This window comes from Sciurus vulgaris (assembly GCF_902686455.1).
Source record: "Sciurus vulgaris genome assembly, chromosome: 3".
Lineage (NCBI taxonomy): Eukaryota > Metazoa > Chordata > Mammalia > Rodentia > Sciuridae > Sciurus > Sciurus vulgaris.
The window spans coordinates 36,727,609-36,754,329 of NC_136463.1; the positions used below are offsets into that span (position 1 = coordinate 36,727,609).

At 33.3% G+C, this 26,721-nt stretch overlaps 1 protein-coding gene across 1 annotated transcript in view; it reads right to left on the reverse strand.

Moving 5' to 3' along the window:
• BCAS3 (BCAS3 microtubule associated cell migration factor) overlaps nucleotides 1-26,721 on the reverse strand; it is a 568,797-nt gene that overhangs the window by 303,851 nt on the left and 238,225 nt on the right. Inside the window, 2 exon segments of the mRNA XM_079131371.1 lie at nucleotides 8,659-8,703; nucleotides 18,116-18,266. Of these exon segments, the coding sequence (XP_078987497.1) occupies nucleotides 8,659-8,703; nucleotides 18,116-18,266 (196 nt within the window).

Consider the following 26,721-nt stretch of genomic DNA (forward strand, 5'->3'; position numbering starts at 1 on the left):
TAGTTATTCCAGACAACCAAACGTTTTCCTTTCAGTTCCACCCCTACATGTTCAAATGCTACAATATGGACATGCATTTTGCCTTAATAACTGATGATGTGAGACGGTTTGGGAATAAAATTAAAACTAGTTCAAAGTTACAAAGCCTTGTCAAGAGGGCAATTTATAAGACCACTTGAAACAAAATTCTTATCCAGGTGCAGTGGAATGCACCTGTAGTCTGAACTACTGGGCAGGGTGAGGCAGAGGATCACCTGAGCCCAGGAGTTCCAGGCCAGACTGGACAAACTAGTGAGACCCAGTCTCCATAACAAAAGTTATGTGCTGGCAAGACAAGTGACTTTTCAGATGGATAACATTTCCCCAGAGATTTTAAAGGAGAGCAAAATTACCAGTATAAATATTTCCCAATAAAATGGATTATCATTTCATTTTGATATGTAAAATATGGGGTTAACAATATGGGTGAATGGCAACAGCATTATGAAAATGAAACAATACAGAATGAAACCTTGAAAGTGCTCTCAGCTACAATGCTATGAGAATAGTCAGACCCTCTAGGAGAAGAGCTAGTGATCTACAGAAATTGTATTTTTCCTATCTGTTGTTTCTTTTTCTTCATGGATTTATGAAAATAATGTGTCTGTTATGGGGGCAGGTGGCTGTGTTAAAGCAGAGTTCAATATTTGTACCATTTGAAACATAAATCTGTTCTGTTTTTCCTATGTCTGAAGACACATTTAGTAACTGCTGCTACTTCAAAGGGCTTCCATTATAAAGAACTTGCTTTCCTCTTTATTTTTCACAAATAAGGGTTCACACCCTCAAATTCTAATATTCATCTTTCATCTTTTCTTGAATGCTATATTTCTGTTCTCTTTTGACTTATGGAGACCTTCCCTCAAAGTTCATTAAGAATTCTGCCAACCACCTTAGATAGTTATTTTCTCTAATTCATAGACCAGAAAATAACCTTACTGGTTACTGGTGAACATCACAACTTTGATGGGACACAATGAATACTCGTTCTGATGTTCCAGCTCCACAGGTCAGTCCCCAATATGAAACCATATTATTTCTATGTCCCTTTGTTCACTTTACTTTATCCCTCTATCTTTTAATAAGAGTATAGTGGGTGGAATGAGATTGGTTTCTAGACTCAGAAGAAACCTGAATTTGAATCCCAATGCTGCCATTTATTAGCTGGGTACTTCTGGTTAATTTATTTAACCTCTCGGAGCTAAGACTACCAATAGGTAAAGTACAAATGGTAATGCTTACCATGCACAGTTATCTTAAGTATTCTATTTATTCTTAAATCTGGTCCCTAGCTGGTAATACCACCTGGAAAGTTTTAAGACTTGTAGGCTAATACTACTGATCAACCCATGCCAGACTCACTAAACCAAAAACTTTTTTCTTTTCTTTTTTTTTTTTTTTTTTGGTGGTTCTAAGGATTGAACTCAGGGTGGGGGTGGTACTCACCACTGAACTACACTCCCAGCCCTTTTATATTTTTCAACACAAGTCTTGCTCAGTTGCCAAGGCTGACTTTAAACTCGCAATCCCAAATTGCTGGGATTACAGGTGTGTGCCACTGCACCTGGCTAAACCAGAAGCTTGGAGGAAGAACCCAACAAACTGTGTTTTTAAACCCTCCAAGAGATTCTGATGTATGTTCAAGTTTGAGACACTGTATTAGATAAAGCATGTAAAATTCCAGGCAGGTTCTTTCCCATATCATAGTATTCAACATACATTTATTTCTCTTCTACATAGCACACAGCCCTCACCTAATTTTCAAAATGTCAGACTTTGCTTTGGCAATCTCAGTTTCCCAGTTCCTATGACACTTGAAATAGTCTCTCAGATATCTTATTTTCTGTTTTACATCTTCCCTCTAAGGAAAATAAAACCTCTGTATCAGATACAACTGTGATTGGCCCCACTGCTCCACCGCTTTGAACCAAATCCATGGTAGTACACATTGCTAAATGTGAAAAAGTCTCTTCTTTCCATCAGAACTGACTATACATTTCACACCACTCTCCAGAAGAATCACACCCAACCATAAATAATTAACACTAGTCATAATAAGACTTTCAGTGAGGGGGAATAAAAGATATTTTTGGTAAAGAAATGAATGTTTGTCTTCTTCATAATTGCAAATGTCACAAATTCAATAACTTACTTCCAGAAAAGATGACACCACTATACCCTACACCTGAACAAGCATGTCTCTTCCCCTGGTATCTGGGTCACTGGCATCAGAATTCTTTCTGGTTATGATGTTCTTTGCTGCATTACGTTAGAATGTATGTTTTCCTTCAAAGCTTTTCTTCACATCACTGAATTGTTATCATTGAGCTGAAAAGTTCCTGCAACTGGCATCTCTGAGGTACCATGGGTCATTTTTAATCCTTAGGGGCTGGAGAGATTGGTAGGGGTGGGGAAGAGGAAACCATTCTAGAATTTTTTGAAAGGTGTTTGCAATTGTGTGACCTGGTATTTTTTCACTAGACTAACCATCAGGGAATAATGATACTATAATGTACAAATGAGCTTCGCAGGGACATATTTAAAGCTTTTTGCAAATCACTGGATGTGATTTTTGTTGTTGCTCTAAATCATGAGGTGATGAGTATGACATTTGGTAAGGGAAAATATGGTTCCACTAGAGTATGCATATAAACAAATTAAAAATCATTGTTACTGGGCTAATGGACATTTTTCTAATATAATTATAAAGAGTAGGAAAATGATAGAACATAAATTTAGCCTTTGGACCAAAAAAAATGTGTTTATTAGCTGACAGTCTGATAAGCCTATGTCCAAAGCTAAAATTTCTTAAACTTCTATAAGTAACACATGTTTCAATTTGGGAACACAAAAGTAAAAAGCATCAATACAATGTCATTTTACACAAGTCCATTATCTCCTATGGGGAAAATTTTATGGTAAAAGTGTGCTTGGTTTATGAAAAGGTTGTCGTTTTTATTCCTCGATTTCATTTCTTCTTTTTTCTCTGATAGAAACTTCATCAATCTTATTGGTAAATGCTTGAGTTTAATCAGGAATCAAGAGTTCACATACCTCAAAATAACCTGCTATCAGCCAAGTGTGGTACATGACAGTAACCCCAGCAACTGAATCAGGAGGATTGCCAAGTTTGAGGTCAGTCTCAGCAACATAGGGCTAGGGATATAGCTCAGTGGCAAAGTGCCTCTGGGTTCAACCCTAGTAGCCCCTACCACACACCAAAAACAAACCAAAAAAATTGCTACCTATAAAAAGACATAGTGCTTTAAACTGGAGATGGAGGGTACTAGGCTAACAGATGCATATCGAGTTTTTTCTATCATTCATCTACATCTGGAACAATTTTGATATTTAAGCAAAACAGAATCATAAAAATATGTGCATGTGGGCTCGTAAAGAAATAAAAAGGAGAAACAATCTAATGAAAAGAATGGCATTAATAAAATATTTTCTGTATGATAGACCCAAAATTAGAAATTCTGACTTTTGCTCAACTTGTCCTTTGCCCTACACTTCAAAGGAATGCTTGGTAGAATCAGAAGGACTTTTCTACTAATGTGTGTCAGCTATACACTATATACGAACATTTACACAATAACCCAGAATATTTCTATCACAAAATAAACTTTTGTTGACATTAAGATAAAACACTGAAAAGTGATACATATGTGAATGGAATGGGAAAGTACTAGCCTTGTAAATCATGTAAATTTACAGATTGGTGACCCAACCCTTATAAGAAAGGACTCTAATATTTATTAAACATTTTTTCTTGCTTTCTCTCAACATCACTCTTTGTCTTCCCAAATGGGTCTTAACAAATCCCATCAAAGAATATTTGCAAGTTTAAAAAGACTTACTCTGGGTGTTTGAAGGACCTTCTCTTTATTATTTGACCTTTCTTTATTCATTAATTAAATTGACAGTATGATATAAAATAATATTTAATATTTAAATTTATATTGGTGCCCAGAAGTTTAACTGGATTATGTAGATTCATCCATTTCTTTTTTTTTTCCTTCTGTTTTCCTTTTTTTTTTTTTTGTGCGGGCGGTGGGTAACTGGAGATTGAACCCGGAAGCAGTTTACCACTGAACCACATCCCCAGTCCTTTTAATTTTTATCTTGAGACAGGGTCTCACTAAGCTGCTTAGAGCTTCACTAAGTTGTTGAGGCTGGACTTGTGAGCCTCCTGCTTCAGACTCCCAAGTTGCTAGCATTACGGCATGAGCCACCAAGCCTAGCCCAGCCTTTTTCAAATGATTGTATGTAAGAACAAAACATAACTGATAGTACTGATGAACTCCTTTCTACAGATTACTCCTCTTTTATTTCTTTTCATGTTTTACAAATAGCCCCACATTCAATTTTTTTTTTAAATTTGGTTTAACTTTTGAAGCAAAACATAAAAGAAAAATGCGATGAATCCCACATTCACCATATCAGAAAAAATAATGGTCATAGAACACTTCATTTACTAAGCCCAATACAAATGAACAAAATTAAAAGAATAAAAAACATATAAGCAAACCAAAATAAACAAACAAGATACTAAATGAAAAATGAAGACTTTAACTCTGTCATTTCTTTTGAGAAAAGACTTAACCATTGAACCACAGACTGCAAATCATCTTTACTGACAACAGAGGAAGTGAAGGGATATTAACATCCCTAGGATTTCAAGAATATTCAGAAACTCTATTGAAGTTCTGTGTCTTTCTCCCTTTGGCTTCTACTGTATTATGTTCTCCAGTCAGATTAACATATTAAATTTCTCCTGCCTGTTTTTTCTCCACACTCAACTGCAAACAAGAGAAAAAATAAAATTAAAAAAAAAAAAAAACCCTCTAGTGGTATCTGCTTTAAAAACATAGAACCATGATCTCCATCTGGATAAGTTTACTCTGCACTATAGGAAAGGAAGTCCGTGGTACACTGTGGATAGCATGAAAAGCAGCAATGGAGACAGTGCCCTCTTTAGAAGGACACAGCATGGAAAGAACTGACATGAGATAGAAGCACCATTTCTTTCTTTTTCAATAACATAAATGAATCATCAATATTTGAGTTTAAATGGAAAACACAATACTAATTAAGAATAAGCCTTCTGCTAAAGAAATAATTTTCCTTATAATCGTCCCTATGATTAAATAATTTTTTAATATGGATTTTTTTAATTGTCAATGGATCTTTTGTTTTTAAATTTTATTTATTTATATGTGGTGCTGAATATCAAACCCAGGGCCTCACACATGCCAGGCAAGTGCTCTACCACTGAGCTACAACTCTAGCCCCTGATTAAACTCTTAAAAGGAATTTAGAAATGTTCTCTCAGTCTCAATTGTTTTTTGTAGAATAAGACCCCTAAGAGAGGAAATTGGGAATATTTTAAGTAACTAAAAATGTTAATAATCTACCTAAAATTATTCTATTTAATCACAAATTATTCTTATAGATCTCATATATTAATATAAGTTTAGCAGATAAGAAATCTATTCTCCATATAAATCTTGCCTTAAAAAATAAAATTTATAATTTATAAATTCTTAAATATTCTCAAGAAAATAAGATTTCTTTACATGAACTATTTATACTACAATCAAGTACTGACAGAAAATACTGATTAAAATTTTAAATATAATTTGATAAAGTAATTTTTAATTTTTATTTAAAATTAACCTTAGATAATACAAAATTTATAAGTGAGGGATGGTTCCATGTGGACTATCTATTGCACATCCTTTATGTATGTGTATTTTTGTCCAAAATAATTAAACAATAATAGTAGCTTAAAATCTGTACTACAGACTTAAGAGGTTAATTCTTGTTACTTATTTGAAATATTGAAATAAAATTCAGTCTTAAAAATTTACACTGGAAAATCTAAAAAAAGAGAAAAAGAAAAAATTTACACTGGAATTATTTATTTTAAATTCCTATATTTAAGTAAATATGCTACATGTGTAAATCATTCACATTATTTCATATGATGACATTCAAAATCAAATATTCTTAACTAAGCTAGACAATGCAAAATACTGGGAAGTCTAAACTGACTTAAATGTTGAGGATGGCCCAGTCTGCTTTGCAATAAGCTTATTTTTGTATCAAAAAAATACACTATTTTAAAACAGACTCATCTGAAACTGCACGAATAAAAGAATTAAATCCCACTAGTAAGAAAAAAGGATTAGTAGAACTTGTGACATACCAAAGCAAAATCTTAACCAAGTACAAATGTCACAAGTTGAAACTGATTTTTAAAAATTTGTAAGAAGTTTACATGTTAAGAGAAATTGTAAAAATTTCACTTTCATCCAAAATGTAAATGTAAATATAACTGGAAGTCCTATAAATATTTAGCATGATGTTTTATTTCAGAAGAGTAAATAAAAACACTGTCAATTTGAATGGTAAATATCATGGAAAAATAGCAAAAACTATTAAAACAAAGGCGCTCTTATAAACAACATGGAAGAAGTTGTCAAATTGATATTCATTCTGCTGTCTTAATTTGAGGTTTCATTAAGATCTTAATGGAAAAAACATGCACCCCTGGTGAAGTAACGTATTTTAAAGGAGGACCTTTTAGTCTAGTATAAGTGACTAAAAACGAGTTTCTTGTGAGCTAACGATGGCATCAAACAGACCACAAAGCAGTCTTCTAAAAGACAGGCAATGATTTAAAAGTCTACTATATTTCATACATCCCTTTCTTTAATCTGGCTCTTTTAATCTTGTTTCAACCTCAAATCATTTCTGGTTGACAAGTGCTTTTGCTTAAATGTGAGGCTCACATAAGCTGTTGGGGGAATGGACTTTTCTTATTTAACATACAACATTTGTTACTCCATCTTCGGTTCTATGTGAAAACTTCAATCTTTATTACCATACGAAAACTCTTTTCTTTGTACTTAGAATGAGGAATTTATGTTAAAAAGGAATTTAGTTTTAAGTTTGGTATACAAAGAAATGTTGTCATATGTTGAAGGTGGCATTTAAAAGTCACACTGCTCACTATAAGCTTATAAAATACATGAATTTCAGTTGTTTTTAGATGAAATCTGGTTAATGAAAGGAATCAAGGTAAATTTTCAGAGGATTTATATTCATGTGTGTCCTGAATTTGTTAAGAATAATATTATGTATTCTGTTTAATTTTGATGTGTCATTTTAAAGAGGCATATTTCACAGTGAGTTGTTTTATGTCATCTATTCTTATAAAGAAAGTTTCAGATGTTCTCAGGACATATGAACACTGGAAAGAGTCTATGTCAAATAACAATCAACTTTAAAGAACAATTCAGCTTCTTTTGTTCAAGAGAGAAAGCAAAATGTTGTTTCTCGTATAACAGGACCTAATGAAGGAATCTCAGAGGCAAGCATGAAAACAACACAGATATGTGTAGAACTCTTATAAGTATTCTAATTTAGTAAAACTGATATGCCTTCCTTTTGGCTAGCATGCTTTTAAAAGCAAAAATAACATGATCTAAGTTAAAGAAGCACCTCTACAAACATGGGATTTATCCCTTAAACTGAGGGGACGGGGGAAGATACAGTATTAATAATAGTAGTAATTTTACATTTAATGAGTAGTTACTATATGCCAGGCACTGCTAGTATATTGCTATTATATTGTTATATACTACTGATTTTATATGTATGTATGTATATGTGTGTGTATATATGTACATACATATATTACTAATTTTATATATACATACAAATCAGTTCATTTAATTCTGACAATAAACCAAGAGGGGAGGTGGTTCAACTACTGATTTCATTCAATAGATAAGGAAAATAAGAAACAGGTTTTAGAAAATTATCAGAAATCATATAGCTAGTAAATGTATGAGTTTGGATTTAAGACACAAGCAATCTGATTCTAAAGCCCTGACTTTAAACCATTAAAAACATTTTATATCAGGTTCTTAAGGCATTCTAATTCACATCTTTAAATTAAAATATGAAACATACTCTATTTCTTTGCTATGATCATCATGCCCAAGACTGACAAAACTATATTCTATATACTGTCATAAGAAAATTTACTAAATAATTAAGCTATGATGGCTAGGTGCTAATAATTCAAAATTTTAAAAAATCACTATATGAATATTTATTTCTTCTTCACAGAAGTCCTCAAATACCTAAACTACCTAAAACAACTCAATGTTGTCTGTAAGGACCAAATAAAATGCAGTAAAACTTTATAGGGCATTTTTAATATACCTTGAATAGTATTTATATTTCATAATAACTCACATCCTCTCATATTAAGCAGGCTATGTGGGGAACTTCATCACTATACACTATCCAAAGCTCTAAACTTGGGTGTTAGCCATATCTTGTAATATCTACCAACACCATGAGAGAATTCTATTTTTCTAACCCAACTGATTTTTTTAATTTTCCAAGGAATGAAGTAAAACCAAGAAAACTGCTTTTTTAAAGCTTAAATATCAACATTCATGTTTTATCTACAAATTATTCAATAATTTGGTGCATCTATCTGTGAACAGGCCATGCAACTGAAAACAAAACTACAAAACAGAGTTACTTTTTGAGAGTACAGCAAATGAATTAGGCATGCGGGACTGAACTGGAACTCACCATGGAGCTTTTATGGAAAAACACCCCGCTCCAAAGAGATAAGGCCTTCATGGAAAAGGGGGGAAAATGCACAAAAAAAATTAGAGGAAAACTCAATTAACATTAACAAACAAGTATATCATACTGTTATAAAGTATGGATAAAAATAACTAAAAAAATTAGCAATCATTTGCAATTCTGCTGTATACAGTCTGTTATAATCCAAGAAACAGAATGATGTATAGTAACAAGGCCCTTAATTTTCAGAGTTAGGAATTTAAAATATTTCTATTTCTCCCCCTTTTCTGGAGCACACCTATAGCATTTCTGATTTAAAATAATATTCACCGCTAATGCCCTTAAAAACAAGGTCCAAATTAAATGGAACAATCAGATGGAGACAAGCAACCCATGTGTAGTTATGTGACATAAAATGTTTAAAATTAGCTAAAGATGACTGAATAAAATTTTTGATGTGACATTGTTTGCAGTCTTACAGCCATACAAAGAACTTACTTTTCAAGCTGTTTATTTGTATTAAGTTGCACTGCATATTGTCGGACAAAGGAACAAACACTAAGTACATGTAGTATGATTTTTCTCTAGTTTTGGTCACATTTCAGGAAATTTAGCATATCTCTTAATTGTGGTACAAAAGATTAGCCTCCTCTACCTGTTCTGTTCTGGGCTATATTGGAATATAGTAAACTAAAGTTACAACTCATGTTTTAAATACAACTAGGAATGCAAAGTCAGACTTCAGTGGTACACGTATGTCTACTTAAAATTCTGTTCCCAGTATTTAAGACAAGCTATGAATATTTGCATACGAGTAAGACTCAATGATTTAATTATATCCAAAACAAAATTTTACTATAGCATCTGACATTTGGAAGACATAACAAATGGAACAAGAAGGCATACTGGTAAAACTTGGGTACTTCCTTCAAATCTGGAACTTGGAACAGCTTTTTAAAATCCTGCTAATTAGCATTAATTTCCCATTAAATTGAGTACATTTGACTACTTGCTAAAATTTAAGCAGTATTTTTTCACAACAGTGATACAATCTGAGGCTTAAAGCACAGGAGATACAAAGAAGGAACAGAAATATGTGAGAGATGACTAAAAGAAAGCAAGATAGAAAAATGAGAAATTATTTTTAGAAACTTATGATAGCAAGTCAAAACATGGACAGCTCACCCCCAGTTAATGTAAAACACAACCAGGGATATGACACCATCACTCACATTTAAAATAGTGGATTTAAAACTTTTTTGACGGGGACCTGTAGAAAAACATTGTGGTATATACGTGAACACACAAAAAGACTGAAGTAACAATTCAGTGAATGTGTTTTTTATTTGTAATAAACATTATATTTTCCATTTCAACATTCATGTAAACATTAATGCTGGGTTTTCATTACAATGCAAATAAATGTGTATTCTAACACTGTAGCACTGTGTAGAGTGTCAGATTCTATATTTCCAAAAAGTTACTAGGTAACAACCAAAGCTACTGATCTGCAAAACCAAAAGCAAAATTGCATTTATTGTTCTATTTCAGTGAAGAAAAAAATGTTGGTGACTACCTCTTTATCTAATTTCAAGACTCACTTATCACATCAAAAACAAAAAACTGCTAGAGTTCACCATGGACTTTGAAAAACACAGATTTAAAAAACTAAGACCACTTGAAGTGTCCAGTCTTTCAACAGCACAGTGATAAAATGCAGAAATGATCAGAAAGCAAAAGGTTCAAGTCATTATTATATGCACAGAAAAATCTTCAAAATGAAGAGGTTTGGACTGGCACACAATACACAAATTCTTTAATTTTACTTTGTTAGGCAGGACACCTGAAATAACCAAATAGTCTAGATAATTCTGGAAGAAATCCTTGGAGTCTGGAAAAACCAGACCTAACCTGCTCTTCAATGTATGCTATTCCTACAGTGAACAGTCTCTCATCTATTCTCAAACATCAGAATACAGCTAATACATTGTAAGGAATTTGAAAGTTTCTACTCAGTCCTTTATGACTTAAAAAGATTTCTCCATGGACACCAAAAAACAACCAAGCAAAACTGAAAGAAACCCTTGAAGTATCTACATTTCAAGACAACTTGATGTTCTCCATCTACAGAGCCAGTAAATATCTTCCAGGATTAAGTTTCCTGATATATACAATGGAAACATGTTATCCCAACAAATGATACATAAAGTTGAAAAGAAAATCTAGATATTCCTTTCCAATCAGTAAGAACACATTGCCAACAAGGAGATTTCTTACCCCATGATGCCAAAGTGTATGGAAAGTCTCCAGACACTGTAGCAAACAGGCCTGTAGTGAATAACGGCATTGTCAACTTAAAAGACCCTACTCACTACCCACAATGTAACTAACCCACTTGTTTAAAACTTAGCTGACTTCAATCAAATAGGAACCCACTGGTTAATACAGCTCAATAAAAAGGACAAGGACTAGGGTGACAAGGTGAAAACCTGGTTTAATACATGGACTCGGCATGTACTCAATCGATATTCACCCACTTCTTGCCTAGTGCTACAACTGGACCGCTGCCACATACATGGGAAAGAAGATCTACAAACTCCAAAGTAATAGAGTAACTGACATAATTACTGACTTTGTAAGGGAAGTGTCAGCTGTTCTTTTGAAATGAGCCTGCTTAATCTTTCCTCAGTAGCAAAAGAATGAAAATATGAAGTCACAAAGTACAAGTCCCTGATCCAGCTGTCTTCACCTATGACTCTCTTCTCCCTCCAGAAGCCCACAGCTGTAGTTTTGTACTGGAGTGAAAATAGGGCAGGGAGAAGACCGAATGAGAGAGTGGGAGTGCCTGTTGAATTAAAGACTGTGTGTATGACAATAGGCAACTCAAATTACTATATTTGGATTTGAAGAATTTGTGCTTTCAAATCAAGTTTTAGCAGGCCTACACATCCTGCCATATAAAACCTGCTCACTATGTGATAATTATGACCATTTTGAACTGAATTCCAATTGAAAAAACCTTAGGAAAAACCAGTCGAGAGATTAAAAATCCAACAACATTTATTACAGAATAATTTATAGACCACTGTGAAGTGACCTGACCATTAGTTCTCCAAGGAATTCTCCTGGAATCTCTTAGGAGATAGGAAAGAATTATGTTTTATAACATACAATTCATGCTATTTAAGTCATTAAACTCTCAATCATTTTGTTGAATGCCACATAACACCACAGAATCTTTGATTCTACTGGGGGAGGGGGCCGCAGGGCAGGCAAATGTTAAGTTTTTGTTGAATGTAAGGAAAAAGTATAACCAGATTTGAAATATACATGTTCAACCCCTCTAAATCCTAACTCTAGCACTAAAATATTAATAATGATTCTCTTTAATATCTTCAGAGTGAAAGAAACATCTGAAGTCTAAGAATTGAATTACATAAACATACTGTATTAATCTTATTTTTCAATTGATCATATTCTATCAACAGGTTCTAACACAAAGCAGATACCAGAATGAGTCCATATTAATAATAAATGGATTAAATAAAGAAAAAGTCACACAGTGTTATGTGGAAAGCACTGAAGCAAAGTCACATTACTCTAAAAGAAAATTCTAGGACCTCTAGTGCCTTCATATAGTGTGTGCCTTCTCTTAAGCAGAAACAGAAGTGAACTCCCATTTCCCATCTGCATATAAGCAAATTACCCCCATGTCATTTTCATGTTTTACTTTTAAATTTTTAGTAATTTAATTTTAATTGCTCCATAGCAAAGAGATCTATGGCACTGGGGCTCTCAATCTACTGCTCTATAGAGCAAACTGAACCTGAAACAGACAACTAATTTGAGACATATTTGATATGCCAATTTAAATTATGAGCTCAAGATATAAAAGATTTTCATTAGAAAAACATAGATACTGTTCAAATTCTGTCATATGTGACAGAAAAGAGACTAGCATAGCATAAATAATGTCAAACTTCTGTTGAATGTTATGCTTCTTGACTTTTAATATGGTATATAGTAGACTTCATTTTTTAAAAATCCCCAGATTTACAGTAAGAAGCAATAAACTATGGTACAGTTTAAGTACTCTACTTATTTAACACAAAAAAATGGAAATTCAAACTATGGTAAATATATCACACATGTACACATGAGCATATACATTCTAATGAAAATACACTGTCCATTATTTTATATCTGGAACAAAACATTCAGAACTTAGTAATCAAGTACTAACAGGACTGGGGATGTGGCTCAGGTGGTAGAGCACTTGCCTAGCATGTGTGAGGCAATAGGTTTGATCCTCAGCACCACATAAAAATAGATAAATAAAATAAAGATACTGTGTACATCTACAACTAAAAAGAAAAATAAAAAAAAAGTACTCATAGTTACACAGGACAAAGATGGGAAGTGGGAATTTGCCACTGCAATTGTATCTGACAGGTCTTTCTTCAAATCTTTCCTACCCAATTCTCAGACCTTAGCCTATAAGATTTAGGGCTCAGGTCAAATTAAGCCAAGATGAACCTAGTTAAGATAAATAAGGAATGAACCTTCTTCAAGGTATGCCAATGTCACTAACTCAGGTAGCAAGCTCTGATGACAATTATTTTACAAATATCAACTGGAGATATTCAAATAAATGCCACTAATTGCTTCCATTTCTGAACATAAGCAAACACCTCTTGGGGGCTTGTGTTTAGCACTAGCTTAGGACAGCTTGATAGTGGGGGAGACTTTGAAATGAGTCTATTAAATCTAAGAATGGACGGAAACTCACACCCAGTAAGGCCAAAAGATTATAATCTATATAAATACATGAATTATTTTTAGGTGAGGAAACTGACCTAGGACACACAGATAGTAAATGGCTAAACCAACATGAAAAATGAAGGTTTCAGACTCCCAATTATTTTTCTACTACCCTTCTATTTCTATAGGATGAAGCCCGAGGTTCCTAATGACTGCCCCAAATTAATTACAGAGAAATGAATAAAGATAAAGGTGGAGAGAGGAGAAGGAAGTAGAAAGCTACTTTTGTTTAAGGAGAAGTACACTATGAAAGAATAAACTGTTATGTCCACTTTCTACTAGTTCAGAGCAATGTAACTTAATTCTTAATTTCTGTATCTTTTTAATTCCCATGAAACTAGTTTGGCCTCTGTGACATTTATTGCTTTCTGCTTTTGCCACAAAACAATGTGTATGCCTAAATAATTTTAGATTAAAAGCAAATAAATCATGTACACTGTAAAATTTTTTTATAAAAAAAACATGTAAAAATTTTTTTGTAAATTATTACTTAGAAAGCATTATTTATGATATTATTCCAACTTAATTCATTAATTCAACCAAACATCTGTGAAATACTGATAATAAATTCCCACCACAAAAACCTAACTTCCAAGACCCAGAACAATCCCTTAGTATAAAGTTACTTTAAATAGGTGAGGAGAGCCATTCTTGGTTTTATGTGATATAAACATGATGGTGTGGTAAGCAGGGCTTTCCAATCCTCCAGTCTTAGACTGACAGAAAATGGATTCTGTTTGAATGGGTGATTGTTGAAGCCAAATAATTTCTAGCACTTCCTTTGCCTTCATCCACGTACATCATCAGAGTTCAGCAGCAGCTGCTGCCAGCACAGGCCTTCTTTCCTCCAAGAGCTGCTTCAAGGTACTGAACAAGAAGGTGTAAATACATCTGTCTTTTGCCATTTGTAGCTTCATTGGCCTCATGTATGTCTTGCAGTGAGACAGATGGTCCTTGACACTGCACAGGGATATGTATTTGTGAAAATAAGAGGGCAGATGTTAAATATGGTAAACACACGTTTTGTCCCCTGAAGGTTTAAGTTGAGGCTTCAATCTCAATTTGGATATTTAAAAATTGGGTCCTAGGCAATCCTTGGAAATTTCTGCCATAGAAATATAATGTTTTGTGGTTATTTTATATCTTCATGCAAAATATCTAAAACATGGAACAAATGGAAACTGAGCTAACTAACCTAAGTAAGTATATGACTTTTTTAGGTATACTATCAGGCATATTGGAGGTGCACAGAATTTACACATGTGTAATGGGTGGGTTCTGTGTTCTTTTTCTACATTATCCATATGAATGCTTCTTTTTATTTTAAAAACATTAGAAAAGGAGGTCCATAAAATCAAAGAATGAGTAAATAACAATTTCCAAACTGAAGAGAGACCTGGAAGCTAAAAACTTCATTTGCTCATCATGTTGGTCACCTTAATAAGGAAACTAAATGTCTCAGTAAATAAAACAAAATGTAATAGAAAAAACTAACACTAATTAGCCAACTGTGGTGTTGAGAATTGGTCATAGTTTTTTAAATGTTTTAAATAAATGTTTAAGAAAATACATTTAAATTCTAATTGGATGAAATCAAAAGGGATAAAATATTATCTAGGATTTGCTTCAAAACTCAGCATATGGCAAAATTGGAAACAGAGAAAATATATTTTGTTCACACAAATCAAATCTTAATTTTGACAAGGCAAAATATGTGTATTGTAATGAAAAAGTGTTGAATTTTAAGATGATAAAACAAAAAATTATATCTGAAAACTCTATGAGCCAAAGATAGTCACAATAGCAATTTCTGACTATAATCAGCAAACACTTTCATAAGTATATTAAAGTTCTGTAATCCAGCAATGGTCAAATATAAATTACAATTACTATCATCAGCACACTTATTAGTCACTGTACTCTGTACTAACAGGAAGAAAAAAAAAATAATAGGTTAGGTAATTTGTGGTACTCTAAAATTTGTAACAATCAGAGAACTCATAATAGACAACAATAATACGGAATTTTTTTGAAAAACTCAACTAACAGAAATCATTGTAAGATCTCTTCTTTTGATAATGATAACATAGTTATTTAAAAGATTATCTTTGCCTTTAGATGCTGTACATGGAGGATGTAGGAATAAGAGGATGTTGAGTCTGCAACTTACTCTGAAATAAGTAGAGAAAGTATGGTGTATCAGTATCTGTGCAGAGGGAGAGAATGTGAATGATAAAACAAATACCTTAAAACCTTAACATCTGGGAAATTAAGATATGCAGAAATCTTTTTACTAGTCTTGCAATGTCTCTGCAAGTATGTACTATGTTGGAAAAATTAAAGCCAAGTCCTCATTTGGGACAGGTATGAATTATTCTTTCTAAATAACTGAATGTAAGACATGCCAAAAGAAATTTTAAAACTTATCAGAAATCAAATAATTTGAAAATAGACATACAAAGCCTAATCAACAATGTTACTAGTATTGTATACTTATGTTAATTTCGAGGCACATAAAATAACTCAAATAATGCTTCATTAGTAATTATTAAATTATATATAATATGAGGGAACACATTATATATGCTCCAAAAGCATGAGAATTTTGAGCAGGTTTTTACAAAGAAAAAGAAACAAAGAATTTATCTATATTGATGAATTATGGCAGCACAGGAGGATACCAGATGATAAAGATTCTATCCATCTTAGTGCAAACAGAAAGAGGATGGAAAGACAGAGTAAAAGAGTGACAGATTTTATCTTTGTATTGTAGAAAATTTCAAATGTAAACAAGAGCAGACTTACTTCCCAACCCTGAACACAAATATTTTTAAATTTTAACATCATATCATTTTATTCATACAACTTTAGTCATAACCTCAGAGTAACTTTGGAAAGTCTTATTAAAGATAGCTAATTCTTTGCATTATAAGACAGCATTAGTTCTTATGTTAAAAACAACAACAAACACATGAGAAACAAAACACCAGAGTATGTTCTCATGTCTCCCAGGAACTTCTGAACCAGGTTCATATGTTCCCCTCACTAAGGATGTAAAATTAAATTACAAAGAACAAGGGTGATGATGCTTTCACTGGATTCAGGAAAGACAGACAAAATTTGTAAGAACTTTGAAGAACTGTGCAATGCTGAGGTAAATCTAGAAGACACAATTATAGACTGACTCCAGCAAATGAAAAAAGAATTTTAAGTTCTGATTAAAAATTTAGTCCTATTTTTATTTAGTTCTATATTCAGGGAATGCAATGTCATAAAATGAAAAAACAAACTAATCATAAATGTAAGGACATAACCTGTTCACTATTTATGCCACTATTATTAGCTTATTTTAAAATCAAGAAATTAAAAGAAGAAAAATCAAAATTCTATTTAAAATCATACTTCTACTGAAGACAAAGAGTTGAATTAAAAGACATACAGGTCAAATGACCTATACCATGAAATGTGATTTGGGATATACATTTTCTATGTGTTTCCTATTATTTCCCTTAAAATGTCACAAATTCATTATTATTATATTATTTCTCCATATAGTAACAGGATCACTTTATATATAGACGTCACTGCACCCAGGTTGAGAGCCATTTTCTGTTATGGTGATACTGGAAGCTCAAAGGACTCATTCCTGAGAGCCTTGAGTATGTCTTCTCATGAAAGTGACTTCTACAAACACTAACACTAGCACGATAATATTAAGAAATATTGACATGCTACACAAATAATTTAACCTGTTATTTTCATTGGGAAGACCCTGAGGACCACTTGAGACCAAGATAGGGTTTCTCCTGGTCACTTTAATAAAGAATTTTAATATAGAATTTCTTCCATTTCAAATCAGGTTAAACTTAAAATAATTCATTGATAAAAACGAGTAATTTGACTATAGCAAATATATTTTATACAACAACATGGATTTCCAGGTTATCACATAATTAAATATCTAATGATATCATAGACTTAGTAGTTTATTTTCAGAAGTGCAAAGAAATAATAATTATATATTCCTAATAGGTATAAAGTTTTTTTTAAATAGCTAAAATAAGCACAAAGAAATCAAGTGAATCAAAAGTCTTTAAGGATGTTAAAGAACCAGTTTTTAAGAAGTTCAAATTTTAGAAAACTACCTGTAACATCACATTGTCCTAACACTAATGAAGGCTCATTATATGTAAATTAAACTTCAATACAAATGACTTTCAAAATGCATTAGAAACATGGTTGTCATCTAAACTTCTCTCATTACTTATGTCTATCAAAATTTGGAGTCATTTTACATGCCAATCATGTTTGTAAGAGTCATGAAAATCAAATTGTGTTATCAGGCAATGCCACGAGGCAGCAAGTACAGGGACTGAGTGGTGGGCCTGTTTTTTATTAACCAATACTAGTTTTCACAACTTGTCACTGCTCTGCTTTTTCTGTGGACGTGTGTGTACATGGATGTGCGCGGTATGCTTGTGCACATTCTATACTTTGTACTTAGTCTGCTGCCATTAAGGCTCATATGGGCTAGAAATGAAGAACATAATCAAAACCACACAAAGAAAAAGTATGTTTCATTTTTATTCATTCAATCCTATAAAACAGCTGTGAAAAAACATCAAGCCTGAGGTCTTACCCTGTTCGTTTAGTGATGGTTCCCAATGTCATTGGCTGCTTGATTTGAGCAAGAGGCATCACTACCATCAAGCTGGGGAGAGGAGAGAGCCGGGGGTTCCCAGGATTATTGTTGGTAAAGTTATTGTAAGAGTCTTGGCTGTTCAGTTTTCCTACAAAGAGAAAAACAGAAAAGCATCACCAATGAAAGTTTCCCTACCTCTGATAGGATTTTCACTGACTCCATCAATCATTTCAGAAAGGCATCGAAGGCAGAATTGATACCAGGAGGATAAAAGTTATACACATGGGGGATGGGGTTGTGGCTTGGTGGTAGAACGCTTGCCTACCATGTGTGAGGCACTGGGTTCAATCCTCAGCACCACACATAAATAAATAGAAATAAAGTTATTTTTTAAAAAAAGGTCAACTCTTTAAAAAAAAAAGGTATATAGATGGGAAGAATTCAAAGTATTCTAGAAAGAAATGACACAGAGATTTGGGTCATCAGGGATGGGACTGAATTACTTCATTAAGAAAGACAATCAAAGTAGTTTGGGGCACATCTTTTTTGTGGGGTAGAGGTACAGGGGATTTAACTCAGGGGCACTCTATCACTGAGCTATGTTTCCAGCACATTTTTAAAATTTTGATGAAAGGTCTCCTACCAAGTTACTGGGATTATAGGCATGCATCACCACTCCTGGCTTGTGGCCCATCTTCAATGGATCACTGAATCCAACAAAATTTGCTACTTTTCCCTATATTTGGTTAATTTCTGAAAAAATATGGGAGGGAGCACTTGAGCTTTTAATAGGCATTATATTGAATCTGTAGATCAATTTCAGAAGTATGGTCAGTCCTCTTTATTCACAGTTCCCACATCCATGGATTCAACCAATTGTGCATTCAAAATATTTGGGGGGGAAATTCTAAGAAGTTCCAAAAGCATAATTTGAATTTGTCACGCACTGAGGGTTACTCCGAATCCATATAAATGAAGTAATGTGTGGGCATACCCTGGTGTAACCCAATTTATAGGTCCTCAGTTTTTCTCCAGCACTGTTTGAGTATTGTTAGGCATGCCTCTTGTTTTCATACTACTAAGTTAGGTCTATGATGATTACATCAATACCAAATATCTACAGCCACTTTTTTTTCTCATCCTTATTACCTAAATAATAAAGTATCACAACTATTTACATAGCTTTTACTTTGTATTAGGTCTTCTTAGTAATCTATGGGTGATTTAAAGTATTTTGGAAGCTATACAAATACAATGCAAAGATTATATGCAAATACTATACCATTTTATATAATGGATTGGAGCACCACAGAGCTTGGTAACCACTTGTGTCCTGGAATGGATCACCTTAGCGTACCAAGGGGTGACCATTGCGATCTTAAAAATATTAAGTCTTCTAACCCAAGAACTTGGGATACCTTTCCATTTATTCATATATTGTCTATAATTTCCTTCAAAGTTATTTTGTACTTTTTAGGTCATGAGTTTTATATTTCTTCTTCTTTTTTTAAGAGCCAAAGTCTCTCTCTGTTGCCCACAGTGGCTCTGAATTCTTGACTCAAGCAGTGCTCCTCAGCCTCCCAAGTAGCTTGGACTACAGGTACTTTCACTTCACCCTGTTTATATCTCTTTGATTAATTTGTTACTGTGTTTTACTCAATGAAATTTATAAGTGGAATTGTTTTCTAAATTTTACATTTCATACTGTTTACTGCAATGGTAAAGAAGTACAGATAACTTTTGAACATTGATCTTATATTCTACTCCTTTACTCATTTCTTAACTCCACCACTTTCTTGTAGATTCCATAACATTTTTCTACATAAAAGATTGTGGAATTGGGCTAGGGAAGTAGCTCAGTGGCACAGCACTTGCCTAGCATGCACTAGGCCCTGGGTTCAATTCCAAGCACCAACAAACAAACAAACAAAACTCACTAAAGATCAGGTGATCTTTGAAGAAAAGTTTTACTTCTACTTTTTTAGTATGGATGATTTTTATTGCCTAATTGCTACAACTAATACCATTTTAAATAGAGAGGGCAAAAACAGAAGACCATTGATTTATATTTAATTTTTATACATATGGTGAGAGCTGAGTTTCATTATTTTCATCTTTTTGAATATAGATGTCCTATTGTTCTATCTCCACTGTTAAAACAATTATCATTTCTCCACTAATAGCCTTCCCACCTTTTTCAAAAATCACTTGACCATATATGTAATGACTATTTTTATTCCACTGAACTATGTGTCTATTTTTTCACCAATACCAGGTTTTCATGAATCCTGTGATTTTTTTATGAGTCCAGTGTTTTTAATCCAATAATATTTTCAGACAAAAAACATCTTACTGACCTAATTTAATTTCAAATAACTCTTCTTGACTTCTACTAAAAATTAACCTCAATTATGCTGTTAGCAATAAACATGACATTTAAAAAAATAGGCAAACAGAAAATTCTTTCTAATTTGAATTAAGGCAAAAAAATTATATGACAGCATTGATAATTGATACACGACTTATAAAAGACATTCACTTGCAAACTATCATGATTCAGGATAGAGAGAGAACTACCAAACAGTATCTGATGGTATCTTCAGAGGCAATGAAAAGGTAAGAGTCACATTCTTAAAACTCATTACAAGATGAAGGTGTGTTAGAATTAGGATAATGGCTTACTTAACCAAATGCTACTTTTTCTTGGACGCATGTCTGTTTTTACATTATTCTATGTAACTAACAAGTTTAACTCTGAAAAAGTCTGTTTTGCAAAATAAAGAGAATGACAAGAAGTTCATGCATTTAAATTTTTATCTCTCTATATCAGCGATTTAAAATTGAGATTACATATTAAAGGTAATAAAAGTGAGTTTTACCGATTGTGGGGATAACAATAGCATTTCCAAGGTACACAAGATGTTTAATGAATTAGACAATAATATTACACTTATACACACTGAACCTTATAGAAAAGATAAATGGGGAAGTCCATTAAAAAATTTTGTATTTGTGGAGAAAAAAGAGTAAACCTTTCTGTATTTAGAAAATGACTTATCACACTCTCAAGGACAATGTAGATAAAAATAGTTGTAAGACTCCTCATTAAATGATTATGCTAATATTAACTGGGAACTGACATGAGACTCCAACATCAAACATATCATAAATTAATTACAATTCAAGAACTGTGCATACCATATATGTTTATTAGCTAGAAACAAATATTTGTTGAGTGCCTCAGCCTATGATAACATGCTGTATTCTCTTTTATCATGAAGAGTACAGTTTGACATGTGTGAAACAGGATTAAGTGCTAATTGTTTAGGCCTAAAGATATATACACATAAGAACAATTATTTGGAAACAGGCTCATGGAACACAAGAGACATGACCAAGTTAAGAGTAAGACAGAAGGAATATTTAAGGCATGGAGGATAAAATGAAGGGAAAGGGGTAAAATGGGATGGCATCATGTGAGTAGACATGAGGCATTTCTAATGATAGTTGTGAACAGACAATACAAAGCAATAGGAAGATAAAATTATTTCAATTCTAGATTATTTCAATTGAGACAGAAGAGTAAAAGCTAAGTTTTCTCAGCAAGGGAACAGTACAGATGCTGAGGTCACTGAACTTTTTTTTGGTGTGGGGGTTATAATGGGGATTGAACCCAGAGATTCTAACCACTGAGCCTCATTCCTAGCCCCCTTTTTAAAAATGTGAAACAGGATCACGAAGTTGCTTAGGGCCTTGATAAGTTACTGAGTCTAGCCTCAAACTTGTGATTCTCATGCCTCAGCCTCCAAGTCTCTGGGATTATAGGCATATGACACTTCATCAAGTTCAGCGAGGTCACTCAACTTTATAGATAAGATCAGAAGGGCTGGGGATGTAGCTCAGTGGTAGGGCCCTTGTTTAGCATGTGTGACACTCTTAGTTCAACCTCTAGAACATCAATAAAAACAAACAAACAAATAAAAAAAAAAGTTCAGTGGTACAGAAAAATGAAAAGATTCACTGAGAAATTCCAAATACCGTGATTTAGGTAGTCATAACTAAAAAGACTTCACTGACTCAATGACAGGACAATCTCAGAATAGCATACAAGGTACTTGATACCTATCTTTCTCAGCCTACTATATTCTCAAGCAACACCCAAGTGTTTGTAGTCCTCTGCTCTTGTCGTCTGTATTTATAATGTAGTATCTGTCTGGAATCCAATATATCTGAGAGCATAAGGTAAGTGTGGACAGTTATATTCATGCTTATGTTTATAGAAAGTGTTTGTCTTATATATTATGGGATTTGACAAGTAGTTTATAAATATAGCTTAAATGAACAAATAAGTGTATTCTAAAAAATGAGTAGTTCAATGGTGAACTATCTAAACTAGAAATCAGGAAAGCAATTCTATTTATGATCACTACAAAAAGATATAAAGTAAAAGACCAAGAAAAACAACTAAAGAGGCAAAATTTCTCTATAATGAAAATAATATTACATTTGTAAAAGAAATTAAGAGAACACACACAAAGAAAAGACATCCTATGTTCATGGATTGGAAGACTTAAAAACATTCAGTGCAATCCCTATTAAAATATGAGTGGCACAGAAATAAGAGATAAAAATCCTAGTATTTGTATGGAACAACAACAAAAAAATAGCCAAAGTCATCATAAAAAAAAAAAAAAAGCAAAAGGCATTACACTGGTGAGGATATGGAGAAAAGGAATGATTGTACACTGTTGGTGAGAAAGTATATTGTATTGGTACATTCATTGTGGAAAAGAGTATGGAGGTTCCTTTAAAAATTAATACTACTACATATGATCCAACAATCCCACTACTGGATAAATATCCAAAGAAAATGAAATCAGCATGTCAAAGAGACATTTGTGCTATTGTGTGTATTGCAGTATTATTAACAACGGCCAGAAATGGAAACAACCTAAGTGTCCATCAGTTAATGAATAGATAAAGAAAATGTGGCAAATATGTATGATGGGATACTATTCAGTCATAAAAATAATATAATTTTGCCATTTATGAGAACATGGATGGAAGTGCAGGTCATTACATTGTTGTGAAATAAGCCAGGCTCAGAAAGATAAGTACTGAATGATCTCAGTCATATGTGGGATTTTAAAAAGTTGATCACATAGAAATTGAGAGTAAAATGGCAGTTACCAGAGGCTAAGCTGTGGTGGGAGAAATGGGAAAAGTATGTTCAATGGGTACTAAATTATAGTTTAATAGAATTAAGAAGTTCTGATGTACTACTTCACCATCCTAGTGGAAGAAAGGAGGTTGAATGTTTTCATCACAAAGAAAAGATAAATGAGCTGGTCGCAGTGGTGCACACCTACAGTCCCAGCAACTTGGAAGGCAAAGACAGGAGGATTACAAGTTCAAGACCAGCCTCAGCAACCTGCCACTTAGCAAGACCCTGTCTCAAAGTAAAAAATGTAAGACGTTGGGGATATGGCTCAGTGATTAAGCACCTCTGGATTAGAAAGAAAAAAAAAGAAAGAAGGAAGGAAGGAAGGAAAGAAAGAAGAAAAAAGAAAGAAAGAAAAAGAAAGAAAAAATAGATGAGTATACAGATGTAAGTAATCTGATTTAAACATTACATAGTGTATACATGTATCAAAATACCACATGGTACCCCATAAATATGTATAATTTCTATGTTTTTATATATCAATTAGAAAGAAATTTATCCATGTTTACAGCAGCACAATTCAGAATAGCTAAGTTATTGTGACAAACTAGATGCTCATCAACAGATAAATGGATAAAGAAATTGTGGAATATATACACAATGGAATATTACTCAGTCATTGAAAAGACAGACTTTATGGCATTTTCTGGTAAACTGATGGATCTGGAGACTATCACGCTAAGGGAAATAAGTCAATCCCCAAAAACCAAAGGCCAAATGTTTTCTCTGATATGTGTAGGCTAACCCATACAAGTGGAGGGGGGAGGGGACAGAAGTTCAGTGGATTAGACAAAAGGGAATGAAGGGAAGGGAGGGGAATAGGAATAGGATTAGGAATGACAGTGGAATCAACTCTCCTATGTACCTATATGAATATACCACAGTGACTCTCAACTCATGTACATACACAAGAATGGGATCCTAATCAGAATAAGATATATTCCAAGTTCATATAAATATATCAAAATAGATTCTACTGCCATGTATAAGTGAAAAGAACAAATTAATACAAAAATAAAGCAATAAAAATAAGTTTAGATTTTTAAAAAAGAAATAAGTCTGTTAATGAAATCGTCAATAAAGAGTAGGTCTAAGGGGCTGGGGCTGTAGCTCAGTGGCAGAGTGCTTGTCTAGCATATGTGAGGCACTGGGTTCAACCTTAGCACAACATAAAAATAAACAAATAAAATAAAGACGTGCAATTAAAAAAAGTAGGTTTAATATGGCAAACCCAAGGAAAAAGCTACTAACTCTGATAGCCTCCAATAGGGTAGTTTCAATAGAGAGGAAGAAAAGTCAAATGTGATGGATAAGGAAAGGGACCTTGAATAGTTAATGATAAAGGTAATCAATGAGAACAAAGATTTAAAGATTGAGACTTGAGAGAAGATAGCAACAAGGTGAGACAATATCAAGCAAAGATTTCATTCAACATTCATTTTTCTATTATATAATTTTAGAGGCTTATGAGGATCTGCCCCTACAGTAGGTTCTAGATGAATAAATCTGAGGGAATCTAAAAGTGTTCATAACATAGTGATACAGAAAGGCATTTGAACAAAAGATGAAAAATTAGAGAAAAACATACTAATAAAGATTTCTGGAAAATGTCTGAGGAGTGAATAGAAAGGAATTATTTTTCATGTGTTTTTGAAGGAAAACTTAAAAAGGGGGATAAAATATATAAAATATGAGCACAGAGAAATGAACCTATATCTTCTTATTTTGCTATTCTAATAGAAAATAAAGAAATAAAAGAGATGAATAACCAATAACATCAGGAGTTAGTAAAATAAGAAAGCCAGCTTAGATAGGAAAACTCAATAGCTGACATGCAATGACCATCCATTCAATAAATGATTATTAAATGAATGAAATATATTTTTCCCATACCCAGGAGATAGAGAAAAATATAGCACTATAATCTATAGAAAAAATAATTGGAGGGAACACAAAGTACTTCAGAAGATAGCCAAATGACTGGAATCCATGGCTTCCATGACCTCACCCAGTCTCATGCTGAAGAGACCAATGAGCCTCAACTTAGAAACTTCAAGAACAGATATTTAGGGTTGCAGATATAGCTCAGTTGTCTAGCATGCACCAGGTCCTGGGTTTAATCCTATAACTGCAAACAGCAGCAGGAACAATAACAAAAAGCAACCCAGACATTTAGATACTTCTCTGTGGTTAAATCAAACCTAACATTTCCATGTCAGGATGTTTCATTAAACCTCAAACCTCTTAATATAATGAGGTGCAGGAAGAAGAAACCTATAATGTCTGCCTTGGACCTGGATTAAAACTTGCCCTGCTCTTTTTCTTTGTGTGACCTCTCAAGAATATATATGAGAGTAATAATAAAGTGAAATTTTTCTGACATCTATGAAGAGAGCCACTACATAAAAGTGTCATCTTTGCTAACACTCCTTCCTATACTTTTGTTTTTTATTACCATATGAGCGCAATGCAAAGAGCAGAGGCTGTTTAATTTTGGTCTCAGTAGTGGGCTTCATGAAGCCTTAAGATACAAAAAATATTTCACACACCATTATACTTTCAAATTCCAGCTGGGACGAGACCTGTAAGTGACAAATGCCATGAGAATGGATATTCTCACAGTATTTCTGGCACAACCAGACAGAGGAAGTCCCAAAAATCTCATGAGAAAATAAGCTCTTCTAAGACTCTCATCCCAGTTTTTTGGGCTTAGTCTATATAGATAAACTTGCATAAGCCTTCAGGCTTTTGGGTCTTTATCCAAATCCACTAGAGCTTTGATCCTTTAGAGGGTTACCAGGATCTATGATAGATGGGCTTCAAGGGGGAAAAAATTCCAAGTTCCAATAAAATGGTTTCTCAGTAAACTGAAGCAGGAATTCTACTTGGGAATAGAAAATCATTTTAAAATCAGAATTTTAAAAACATCCCCTGATGTTTAAAGCCATATTTTGTTTGGTCTGTTTTCAGTAGTGTGATTACTGTTGTAATTGTTTTTAATATTATAATACAAGCACTAAGCCAGAAGAGTTCACTTTGGAATTTAACCACTGTGTGTATTGGGTACAAATTTGCATTTTTGAAAAAGGAATTAAGACAACAACCTCATAGGCTCTCTTTTCCCCACTGGCTTTTGGATTAAGAATGCTTGCAGGTACACTCTACATTGTGGAGTTTCCATACTGACACACAGTACTACTGTCTGCGTGTGTGAGATGGACATGGCATGATTTGTTTACTAAAAGTTTACTTAACTTCAAAATGGCGCCTTATTTATGCATTGTGGCAACTTACGTTTACCCATACGTTTTATACTATAAAAACACAGAAGAAAGAAGTGAACAGAAAATAACAATGGCCTTTGTTGTTGCACTGGTGA